The 12,833-nt window shown below is 35.0% G+C and overlaps 1 protein-coding gene and 1 long non-coding RNA gene across 2 annotated transcripts; both read left to right on the forward strand.

The window, feature by feature from the left end:
• Nucleotides 1-276: 276 nt before the first annotated feature.
• LOC125588933 lies at nt 277-2,682 on the forward strand. The gene is made up of 3 exons (XR_007325121.1): nt 277-1,471; nt 1,576-1,840; nt 1,940-2,682. It is a non-coding gene; the product is annotated as an uncharacterized LOC125588933 (long non-coding RNA).
• Nucleotides 2,683-6,583: 3,901 nt separating this feature from the next.
• Nucleotides 6,584-10,637, forward strand: LOC106355701 (glutathione S-transferase T3-like). Its single transcript, XM_013795603.2, has 3 exons — nt 6,584-6,842; nt 9,342-9,455; nt 9,997-10,637. Exons 1-3 carry the CDS (start codon nt 6,584-6,586, stop codon nt 10,635-10,637), a joined length of 1,014 nt encoding a protein of 337 aa, XP_013651057.2.
• The last annotated feature ends 2,196 nt before the right edge of the window (nt 10,638-12,833 follow it).

The raw sequence follows: 12,833 nt of genomic DNA on the forward strand, positions 1-12,833 counted from the left end.
CGCATGACCCACCAACCTACGGATCGACTCTATTTTTTAAACTCAAAATTCCGATCCGCATAACCCGCGAAAGAAAAATCGTAAACCCGCACCCGCCCCGCTAAGATTACGGGTAACCCGCAGGGCCCGCAGATAATATTAAATTTAATAAATAATTATTTTTTTATTATCAATTAATTACTTTTTATAATAAAAATTATACATTTATAATTTAAATTATATAATTTTCATTAATTTATATATTTTTTACATATTTTTATTTTTATTTTTATTTATTTTAAAAAAATTTAGAAAAAAATAATATTTTTTTTATTTTGCGGGTCGGCGGGTACCCGCGACTCAAATTTGGTTGACCCGCACCCGCTCCGCTAAAAATCGACTCAACCCGCACCTACACCCGCATGCTGAAATTTGTAAATCGATCGACCCGCACCCGTTCCGCGGCGGATCAAACAGGACGGGACCCGCGGGTAATGACCCAAATTCCCAGCTCTAAATAAAATGAACCTTTTTTGTTTCCTGTGAAAGTTGTTTTACTTCACCCGGAATTTTCCAGTCTACCTAGGCCAAACTATAAGAGCATCTACAAATCTATTTTTAAAACAAAAGAAATATATATATTTCATTATAAAATAGAGTTTCCGGTAACTTCTCTATAAATAGAATAATATATTATTTTAGTTTTCCTTTTTATTTTAAATTAGTGTAGAACTAAAGTAAAATTTAACTACATTATGAAATTATTTTAATTTTGAGAAGAAAATGGAGAAGTATTAAACAAGGGAAATTAGCATGAAAAAAATAATAATTCACCAAATAAACATTTTGCTAGAATATGCAATACATTTTTATGTAATATTATTTCACATATTCCTAAGCAATCTGAACCTTTGATTCAATTTTTTTTCTTTTATGTCTCTTTTCTTCTTTTCCCCTCCCATTTATTTTGGAAACAATTACACTTATACACACTTTTTGACTTTGTAATTTTACAATAAGACACTTTTTTACTTTAGACACATTTTCTCATTGTTCAAAGACCAAAATACTCTGTAAGAAACAAACTCACTCTCGTTACGCTCTCCGACCAAAGCATTTTGAATAGTCAATATTTCAAAAATAAAAAACAAACCCCGAGAAAGTCACTTTCCCAATTCACAAACCCTGATTCCAATTGAATCTCAATCTCACTCCTAAAATCTTTCAGTTCCGAAGGTTAAAAAGATTTAATAACTTAATCAGTGATTAGAAGATGAAACCTTTAGTGATTTGGAGTGGTTTCGATGGCGACGGCGGCGGAGACTGTGAGAGTAAAGGTGGAAACGAGAATAGTGGTAATGGAGGCGAAGGAGAGAGAGAGAGAGAGAGGTGATGTTGGAGAAGATGAAGCTGATAAATCTGAGGATAAAGAGTTTGGCCGTTACTATTGTGAGACTGGTAGATCAATGACGGCGGCGTATCTTTGCTCGAGGTGATGATACGCTTTTGTTTTGTTTCTGATCTATAGAAATGAGAAAAGTAGTATTTTTATAAGTTTGATGAGTTGTTTTTGTTGTTGTGGTTGTAATGGTTTAGATGAATAAAGCGTGGATGGGTCTTCAGGTAGCACCTGAAGAGTCAATGAAGAACAAGATTCATGAGTTTACAAATTCTCTACTTATTTTGTATTTGCGGCGTTTCTTAATGCTGTGGCTTTGTTCTGTGTTTTGATAAACTTAATGTTTTAAATTGTGGTTTATATGGTTGGATGCATATGTTAGGATTGAAGCTTCTGGCTCCTGTTAAGCCGTGAGTCTACATCTAAGGAGGTTACGTATGTACAAGTCTCTTATCCTCCAAGGTTCTATCCTTTTTTTCATCTTCCTTGACGTTTGTAACTTGAAGACAAAGCAGTAATTGTCTAATTGATTATATAATTTGGTTAAGCATTCATGTGTAGGTTGGACTGGTTACGAAGAAGTCGGTGGTGGAAGACGTGAAGGTGGGTACCACAGTGGAGGAGGTTGCGGTGAAGATTGAGGCCGTGGTGGAGATGGTGGTGGATACCACAGTGGAGGTGGTTGCAGTGTAGGTCGTGGTGGAAGTGGTGATGGTGGTGGAGGTGGACGAAGAGCTTGCCGTTGAAGTGGAGGTGGAGATGGTGGTGGTTGCGGTGGAGGTGGTGGTGGTTGTGCAGTTGGTGGTGGTTATGGAGAAAGCGGTGGTAGAAGACGTGAAGGTGGATACCGTGAAAGTGGTGGCGCTCGTGGAGGTGGAGGAGGAGGTGGCTGTTGCGGTGGAGGTGGTGGCTGTTGCGGTGGAGGTGGTGGCGGTGTCGCAGCTGGTGGATACCGCAGCGGAGAAAGTGGTGGTTGTGAAGAAGGTGGTGGTTACGGGAAAGGCGGTGGTGGATATAATATAGGTGGTTGCGGTGGAGATTGTGGTGGAGATGATTGTTGCATAGAAGGTGGTGGTGCAATGTACGTGAAGGTAGATACATAGTGATGGTGGAGGTGGTGGTGTATACGGTAGAAATGGAAGGCAGGAGGGTGGGAAATACGTAGGCCATGGTGGAGAAGAAACCAATAAAATATAAAAACTAAAAATTACTACCTCCATTCCTGAAAATAAGATGTTTTAGATTTTTTTGAGAACATTAATTGAGAATATTTGAATTGATTAAATTTCATTGGTGGAAAGTTATTGGAAAGCGTATAATAAAGTAAAAAATAAATTAAATTATAAACATTTATTAAATTCTTAATAAACGTGTATACTCTAGAAAATCTTATTTTCAAGAATAAAAGGAGTAATAAAATTGAAACCAAACTATATTAATTGAAATAATTGTAACTCTCGGTTACTCAACCACTGCAATTAGATAGGAACTACCTTAAATGAATAAAATCATCTCAACCTAATTCTAAAACACTATTTTAATGTCATTTTGACACAAAAATCTTTTTCAAACCAACACTAAAAATCACACAATTTTATTGCAACACTATAATTTCATATCAAATTTGGTGTGAAACTGTTCATCACACTAAAATACTATTCATTCTACTAAAACACTATTTACTTAATTTATTAATAAAATAGACAATTAAATAAATGACAAATAAAAATATAAATACATATAATATTATAAAATAACTTTTAGTGTTAAGTTTGGTGTTATGGTTGGAGAACTTTTTTTAGTACTGAAATTACACTAAAATAATGTGGTTTTGACACTAAAATAGTGTTATAGGTTAGAAATGTTCTGATGGTCAAAAAGTCTAACCATTGATTTGGAAATTGTGAATATGTCTCTCTCATGCATTAAGTGTTCTTTTTAGTATCAAAACACAAGAAAGTGTTTTTTAAGTAATCCACTCTTTATTTCTTTATTTTGATGTATATTTTATGTATCAATATAATTTGGCCAAATAATAATATCAGAGTAAATCACACATATTTTTTACACATACTGTATTTAAAAGTTTTTCAAATGGATATGACTTTATTTCAAAAGATATAAGTTGTTATTAACACAAATATCTCGGTATATTCTATATAATGTGTAGAATAGCACATATTTAAAATTTATTTAAAATCCCTCCCTCCCTTCCTTCCAACAAACGATTTCCCGATTCAGAAAACAACAATGAATATGTGATTCAAAATTGGAAAATATCACCAATGATATGTATGAAGTATGTTATATTATATATGTTGGTTTGTTTTATTCTATTTGATAAACATAGAATAGTTCATATCTAATTCAAATAATACATCATATTTAAACATATATTAAAAATAATTTGATATGAATTGATTTGTTAACAGTTTTAGCTCGACCAAACTCTTGGTTTTCTCTCATATTTTTCCGCATTCAACCGATATATAATTGGTAATATTATATTGTAAATACTTTATACTATTTTATTTTATGGCACAATATAGTATGTTACAATATATTATTTTTCTTCTCCTCTTCTTTGTTCTTCTACACCTATTTTTTCATATTTTCGTTTTCCGTTCTCTCGTATTCTCTTCCTTTATTTATTTTTTCTCACATCTCACTCCTCTTTCTCCTCCTTATTCTTCTTCGCTCCTAACCCCTCTCTCTTCTTCTTCTCCCCCCTCACACCTCTTCGCGACCTCACTCCTAACTCCTCACTCTTTCCGACCATGTCCTCTATATTATTTTCTTCTTCCTCTTCACTACTTATTATTCATTTTTCCATTTATTCCTCTACTTCTTCACTTGTTCTTCTCTTTTTCTTCTTCCTCCTCGATCCTCCTTTTCCTCCACTTCTGTTTCTTGCTTTTCTTTATCCACTCTTCATTGTTTATTTTTAACTCTTTTGTACTAATGCTATTTTCATTGGCAATTACTAAAAATGATCAACAAAATAGCACACTTTACTATTTGTTGCTGTATTCTATAATATATGTATATTTTAGTTAAGTTACTACTGTGGATCAGTTGTTTTTTTCTATGTGTTCAGTAAATCCAGTATCTTATCATTAAACGGTTACACATAAAACAGTGTCACGCCCGGAAAAAGAGATATTGGTCCAGTTTCGCACATAATTGTCCCATTAGAGAATCACTTTATTGCAATAGTTATTTGATGAATTTTTTTCGTCACTGTGTATTTTACAAATTAACCCATTTAACAATAGCCGCTCTTCGAGAGTGAAACTAAAAATGGGTTAAGAATGTATTTTAATGGGCTGATAGTGTACAGGGCCCACTTTTTGATTCTCATGCAACGCAAGAGCCGAAAATGTGCCAAGCAAGATAAGCTTACTAATTAAACGACTCCAAATTCCGATCACTAATCTATGAATTATGAACAAAAAGCCAAAAGTCAAATTCGCGTTTATTTCCGACCATATCCTCTCTTCCTCTTCACTACTCAATATTCATTTTTCCATTTATTGTTCTACTTCCTCACTTATTCTTCTTTTTTTCTTCTTCCTCCTCGATTCTCCTTTTCATCCACTTATGTTACTTGCTTTTCTTTACTCACTCTTCATTGTTTATTTTTAACTCCTTTGTACTAATGCTATTGTCACTGGCAATTACTAAAAATGATCAACAAAATAGCACACTTTACTATTTGTTGTTGTATTCTATAATTAACCTATATAATAGAAATGTAATAAGATATGTATTATATTTTAGTTAAGTTATTACTGTGGAACAGTTGTTTTATTCTATGTGTTCAATAAATCCAGTATAATATCATTAATCGGTTACACATAAAACAGTGTCACACTCGGAAAAGAAGATATTGGTCCAGTTTCGCACATAATTGTCCCATTAGAAAATCACTTTATTGCAATGGTTATTTGATGAATTTTTTTTCCTTACTGTGTTTTTTACAAATTGACCAATTTAACAACTAGCCGCTCCTTGAGAGTGAAACTAAAAATGGGTTAAGAATCTATCTTAATGGCCTGATAGTGTAGATGATCCACTTTGGGTCCACTTTGTGATTCTCCTGTAACCCAAAAGCCGAAAATGTGTCAAGCAAGATAAGCTTACTAATTAAACAACTCCGAATTCCAATCACTAATCTATGGATTATGAACAAAAAGCCAAAAGTCAAATTCGTGTTTATTTCCTGTCTACAATTCAAAACAACTAACTTACTGGAAGTATAAATGTACATCGATTTTGAAAATCAATTAAACTGAAACAAATTATTTTAAATATACTGTATCAGATAATGTTAATGGAGTGAACCGATCAGAAACTGAACTTGTATAACTGGCAATTGACATATTGAAAACGAAAATCAAGCGGTGGTAGTAGTTTGATGGTAAGAGAAAAATTTGGACTAAGGTGCAAACCTGTTAGTTTTGGAATTGAGTCATGCTAAGAATTAAGTTGTTATTTGTTTAGCTACACAAAGATAGAACAAAGGTTTAGGTCTTATCGGAAAACCTAAAGTCAAATTATCGGTACGCGTAAAACAGATTAGTTGGACTTCGGTCTAGATATCCCTATTTTTTTTTTAAACATATTAAAAACGTTTTGGTTATTGTGACACTGATTGAAAAGCCAAGAAAAGATAACATCAATAATTTCCCAACTATAGACATTACCATACCAACAACATATGGACGGTCCGATCTGATGTTAAAAGAAATAAAAACGGAGTTATACTTTCTTTTCACGTTTATTAAATTATTCAATCAGAGGGTTGAAATTTTGTCAGAGTATGATATATAAGATTTTGGTTTAAAATCACACCAAATTCACAACTAAACCTTAGCCTATGTGGCACAGAATGTATTAAAACCAGCAGTAGAGAAAGAAGTTGTAGAACCAAGCATCACAAAGCTCTAAGCCTTTGCCTGGAAGGTAAAAGTGCCGACGAAGATATGTCATCTTATATGGCAACTGGTGACTGGTCATGTGGCAGTAATGAGGAACTTAACAAGACGCAATATGAAGTGTGATAATTACTGTCCAAGATGCGGAGAATTAGAGGAAACTGTGACCCATGCATTTTTTGAATGTCCGCCAGCTCTTCAAGTTTGGTCATTATCATCGACTCCAACAAGCCCACATATATTTCCGGTATCAAGCGTCTACACAAATATGGATTATCTGTTTTGGAGGAAGAATAGCATCATCGAGCCAGAACAAGACATGGATCCTTATCCCTGGATATTATGGTATATTTGGAAGGCTAGGAATGACAAACTCTTCAGGGGAATAGATAGAGATCCTTTGGAGCTTGTTCGACATGCAGAGAGTGAATGCCAAGCCTGGTTTGATGCTAACGATGCGGTACAACCAGTGGTACAACCAGTGGTTCAAGATAATATCCCTGAGGTATCCCAAGTCATACGTTTGGGTAATATTTGCTTGTTAGATGGATCTTGGACATATTCTGCTCACTTTAGTGGATGCGGCTGGGTATAGATGGACAGTGCTGAGAACATTCAATTTATGGGAACATAGAATTTCACTTGACGCGAATCAGCTTTGCATTCGGAAGTAGAAGCACTGCGGTGGGCGATGGAGAATATGCTTCAACACTCAACATGCCAGAGCTTCGGGACAGACTGCAAGAAGCTGATTGCAATGATAAAGGACCCTCAGGCTTGGCCAAGCTTTGTGACAGAATTGGAGAGGATAGAGACGTTACAGAGACGTTACAGATATGCTTCCCGGACTTCAACTTCATTCATGTTCCACGGACTGCAAGATCCTACCATAGGGAGTTATTTTTTATTGGTTGTTCTATTCCGGTTTGGTTACCCAGACCACCTCAAGTTTGAGTAATAGAATGACCATTCGACGTCAAAAAAAAAAAAAAAAACCTTAGCCTATGTAGGAAATAATGATCTAAATACGAATATGCATCCGTATGGACTTGATTTAGATATCATCTAAGAAATGCCTAGCAATCATTCCAAGAAACTAGGATAATGTAATTTGACTTTAATTGGATAACTAGCTAGTAGTCTATTACGCCAGGGACGACATATTTTATACTACTTTGTATTTGTTTTGAATGAATAAATGAGCTATACGTATTACGTTCATTAAACTCTTAGATTATCTAATCTAGATGTATAAGAAATCATAGATTCAATTTCATTAGAAAAGTTTTACTCTATACAAAATAGTGAAGTTAAGAAAGTTTAGATTTCACTTTATGAGAAGATACGGGCTTATGGATCTAAAACTTCATAGTCATTCCAAAAAAAAATCGACTCATGTGGACTTAAGTTTTTATTTTCCGGATTGAGTTTTCATTTAATGGGTAAAAAAAAAGTACATGTAAAGTAGAAGTTAGAAAGAGAATGAGCTCAATATAATAATTAAGTAAATATAAATCTTACACGCTCTCCGGTTTTTAATATAAGTCGTTTTAGAGAAATTTTTATGTTTCAAATTATATGACGTTTTCGGTTTTCTATGTAAAATTTATTAACACTTAATGTTATATGACCAATAATAATATATCTTCTATTTTATTATTGGTCAATTTGTGGTTATGTAAATAATTAATGATGTTTTTGTTTAGAAAATACTCCATATGTTTCATAATACTTGATGTTTTGTCTTATTGCACAAAGATTAAGAAAGTTAGATTATAAAAAAAAAATATTTTTAAAGATATAGTTTTTAAATTATTTAATCAATTTTAAAAATGACTGTAAAATCTAATTGGTTGAACAGTTTCCAATAAAGTTAAAATTATTCATAAAACCTCAAAACTTCATGTAAATTGAAACAAAATATTTCTTATAAAACATCATCTATATTGAAACGGAGGAAGTATAAAAAATTAATATTTTCTTAATTTATGTGCACAATTCTAAAACGACTTATATTAAAAAACGGAGGGAGTACTTAGCTAGCTAATAAGCTAAAATCCTTACGTTGACAGCCTGCTAAGAAGGTTTACATTGACATATATTATTATAAGATCTTGTACTTAATTATTAAGATGATGATAAAATATCTGTTTCAAATAAGATAATGTAGTTAATGTTGTTGCCACCAGATACAAACCTGTTAGAGCAACTCCATCCGTAGATCTTAGAGGAGGCACTAAAGTAATTAAGAGAAAAAATTAAATCATAAATGGTTTTATTAGGTAGGAGCGCTCCTTTATTAGGTGATTTAAGGAGCGGTAAAGATCCCAGACATGGCAGCAAGGGGTTGGCTGGGTCATTCAAGACGAAAGGTCTCGTTTACGGTTTGTATTTTATTTTTATTTTTCATCTTCGATGTCATCGACATCTCTTACTCCTCTCTCTCTCGAAATTTCCTTGACCATGATTGATCCGTTTTTTCGTCTGTGATTATGTCGTTTTCTTGTGTGATATCGTCTAAATCCTATCACCGGGTCTTCCTTCCTCGTCGATTCTGTCGGAATCTCCAACGGAGAAAACGTTTGATTCGTTTCACCCACTTCGTCGATGTTCTCCTCCGGACTCATCCATGCAATCAGCACAAAGGTTCGGTTTCTTTTTTATTTTTGTTTATGTGAATTGAATCCCTTTGTCGATTATTTTCCAAAATTTTGTTTGGATTATGAGATTTGCCTCTGTCTACCAGGAAAGATCGATGGGGAAGTGGTGGTTTGAAGTCGCGAGGAACGGACTATGATGATGAAGAGAGTGTCTTCCGACAAATGTGGATACGGTATTGGTGGTCCAATCCGACAAAGGTCATTCCTTTACGCTGTTTTATTTGTTGATTTAAAATTTTATAAGAGTTTTTCTTGAGTTAGAAGTTTGAGTAGACTTTTGTGTTGATTCAAAACAGTTGATTGATTAAATCTTCATTGTCTTAATTGTGAACTAAGAAGTGTCTTGTGTTTTGATTTCAAACACAGTTGGAGCTGCATGGGAGACAGTAAATGAGAGCGTGGAAGACAAAGGTCTTGCAGGGAGCAGCAAGATACAGAGGTCACACAAAGACGTCAAACCATCTATCTTTAAGTTCATAGGTAAGTAGAGACAATCCTTTAATGAGTGTTAGACATTGTTTAGGTTGGAATTAAATGGTCTTTAGGAGTAGATACATTTATTGGCATTGTTTACGTTAGAATTAAATGGATTTTTGAGGTGTTTTGGTTGTTTTATAATTAGGTAGATACATTGATGAGCATTTACACGAACAAATCCCATACTCTCATTAAGTTTGCTTTAAAAAGCGACTAACTTTCCCTTTCTCAATTTATATTTCTTTCATTTCTGTGGAATTCATATCTCTTCTCTTATCAGAAGAAGCTATATTTCTTCTTTTTTAATTTCTCCTCCTTCGCTATGGATCCATTTAGTGAACCTTGTGGCTTTCAAAATCTCCTAAACAGTCAACAACCAAACCCCTCCTTCTCCTACCTCTCTCGTGAACCAAGTATTGAAGTCTCTGGATGGCCTGAAGATGCAAACGAAGATGAAGTCATCTTGTCTGACCGTAAAAAAGGCGGAAATGGTCACCAACTGAAGATAAGGTGCTCATTTCTGCTTGGTTAAACACGTCCAAAGATCCTGTCGTGGAAAATGAGCAGAAAGCAATTGCGTTTTGGAAACGAATTGCTGCTTATTTTGGTTCAAGTCCACAGCTTGCCGGTTACCAAAAGAGAGACAAAACTTGCTGTAAATCGAGGTGGGGGAACATTAATGAGGGTGTGTGCAAGTTTGTTGGTTGCTATGATGCTGCAACCAAACAAAAATCGAGTGGCCAGAGTGAGGATGATGTACTGAAGATGGCTCATGACATTTTCTTCAATGATTATAAGAGCAAATTCACACTTGAGCATGCATGGTTGGAGTTGAGGCATGATCAAAAATGGTGTGGAGGTCTGGCGAGTAAAGAGAATGTGAGCTCTAAGAGAAGAAAGCTTGATGATCAATCACCACAGTCATCAACGTCAGTGCCATGTAGCCTTGGAGGAGATGAACCAACGGCTCGGCCTGCTGGTGTCAAAGCTGCGAAGGGCAAAAGTAAAGCGGCTGTGAGTAAGGGTAAGACTTCTGAAGCAGAAGGGAAGTTGTGTGTTGACTTTCAGAACATGTGGGAGATCAAGCAAAAGGATTTTGTATTGAGAGACAAGCTTAACAAGCAGAAATTGCTCGACTCCTTAATTACCAAGACAGAGCCATTAACTGAACAGAGATTGCTTTGAAAAATAAGCTCATTAATGATATGTTGGCTTCTTAGTTTGAGTTTATGGATCTTTACATTCTCTTATTTTATGTATGAGTTTCAGTTAATGTTTCTGGTCAAGTCTGTATTTGTTTCTCTTTGTTTTCGAGTCTGTATACATTTTCTTTGGAGTCTGTATTATGTATAATATTGGCTATTTCAATGTATAATATTGGTTTCTGTTTTTCTTATCCTACATAGGATTGTTTTGTATACATACTCGACTTTTGCTGTTGCAGGACAATGAAGAAGATGGTAGTGGGAGACTGATACAACCGGCAAAATCAAAAGAAGAAGGCAATGGCTTATGGTATGTTTCAGTTACTCAATACATTTTCACTATATGGCGACTTGTTAGGATTGTAACTGATGTTTAGGATTGTAACTGATGGCTAGGGTTGTGGCGCCTTATTAGGATAGTAACTACACGTTTTGAGAAGTGTTAATGATGCATATTCATTTGCTTTTACGTGTGTGACATCAGAAACAAAGAACAAAAGAAAAAGAAGTGAGTGGCATGTGACAGAAACACACCAAAAGAAAAAGAAAGCTTGCTGTGGCATGTGACACAAACAAACACCAAAAGAAAAAGAAAGAGAAAAAGAAAGCTTGCAGTGGCATGTGACACAAACAAACAAACACCTCTTCTTCCTTTATAAAGAGTAGATGTAATTAAAAACGCCCAAGTGCCATACGTATTCTGTTTTCTCAAACGTTTGATGCTTTGTAAATCATATTGTCCTTTACCATTTTCCAATTAAAGAGTTGAGTTACTTTGTCTCTCTTATCAATTTCTCTCTTACCATTTCTCTCTTATAATTTCTCTTTAAAATGGCTTCTTCTTCTTCTCATGATCTTGATAACATGATGGATGAAACATTTGATCAACTTTTAGAGCAACAATTCGAACAACTTTCCATCCACTACGAATAATGTCAAAATGCATCAAGGTCCAAAAAAAAGAGAGCCTACATTGAAAGACAACGAGAACAAGGACACATGCAGTTATGGAACGATTATTTTAGTGAAGATGCAACATATCCTTCTCACATGTTCCGACGCCGTTTTAGAATAAACAAGCCCTTGTTCATGCATATTGTTGATCGACTCTCCACTGAAATCCCATACTTTCATCAAAGAAGAGATGCTACTGGAAGGTTCGGCCACTCTCCATTACAAAAGGCAACGGCAACAATTCGTATGATGGCATATGGTTGCCCAGCTGATGCGGTCGACGAATATCTCCGACTTGGTGAGACCACGGCGCTTTTATGCTTGGAACATTTTGTTCAAGGAATCATAAATTTATTTGGAGATGAGTCTCTAAGAAGACCCACGCCAGAAGATCTTCAACGACTACTCGATATTGGCGAGATACGCGGATTTCCCGGGATGATAAGAAGCATTGATTGTATGCATTGGGAGTGAAAGAATTGCCCGACCGCATGGAAAGGTCAATATACACGTGGATCAGAAAAGCCAACAATTGTTTTAGAGGCTGTAGCTTCAGCAGATCTTTGGATATGGCACGCGTTTTTCGGACCTCCAGGTACATTAAACGATATCAATGTTCTTGATCGATCACCAGTTTTTGATGATATATTACAAGGTCGAGCTCCAAAGGTTAATTACATTATCAACGGACACAAGTACCATTTGGGTTACTATCTCACAGATGGTATTTATCCAAAATGGGCTACTTTTGTCCAATCTATTCCACTTCCTCAAAGTCCGAAAGCAACCTTATTCGCTACGCATCAAGAAGCTGTACGTAAAGATGTGGAGCGTGCTTTTGGGGTCTTGCAAGCTCGCTTTGCCGTTGTCAAAAATCCAGCTCTTTTGTGGGATAAAATAAAAAATGGCAAGATAATGCGAGCATGCATCATTCTACATAATATGATCGTAGAAGACGAACGAGATGGGTACACTCAGTTTGATGTATCAGTTTTCACAACCGGAATCAAACCGAAATTCACAAGTGGATTTTACATATTCTACAGATATGCCTTCAAATCTCGGGAATGTGATGAATATGATGAGCAGTCGGAATCAAATACGTGATAACAAAATACATCAACGATTGAAAGCTGATTTGGTAGAAAATATCTGGCAAAAATTTGGAACAAATCAAGATTTCAACTAATCGGTGTTTTTTCGTTTACGATTTGTATTTGTA

The sequence above is a fragment of the Brassica napus genome, chromosome C6 (genome assembly GCF_020379485.1).
Source record: "Brassica napus cultivar Da-Ae chromosome C6, Da-Ae, whole genome shotgun sequence".
In the NCBI taxonomy this organism is placed as follows: Eukaryota; Viridiplantae; Streptophyta; class Magnoliopsida; order Brassicales; family Brassicaceae; genus Brassica; species Brassica napus.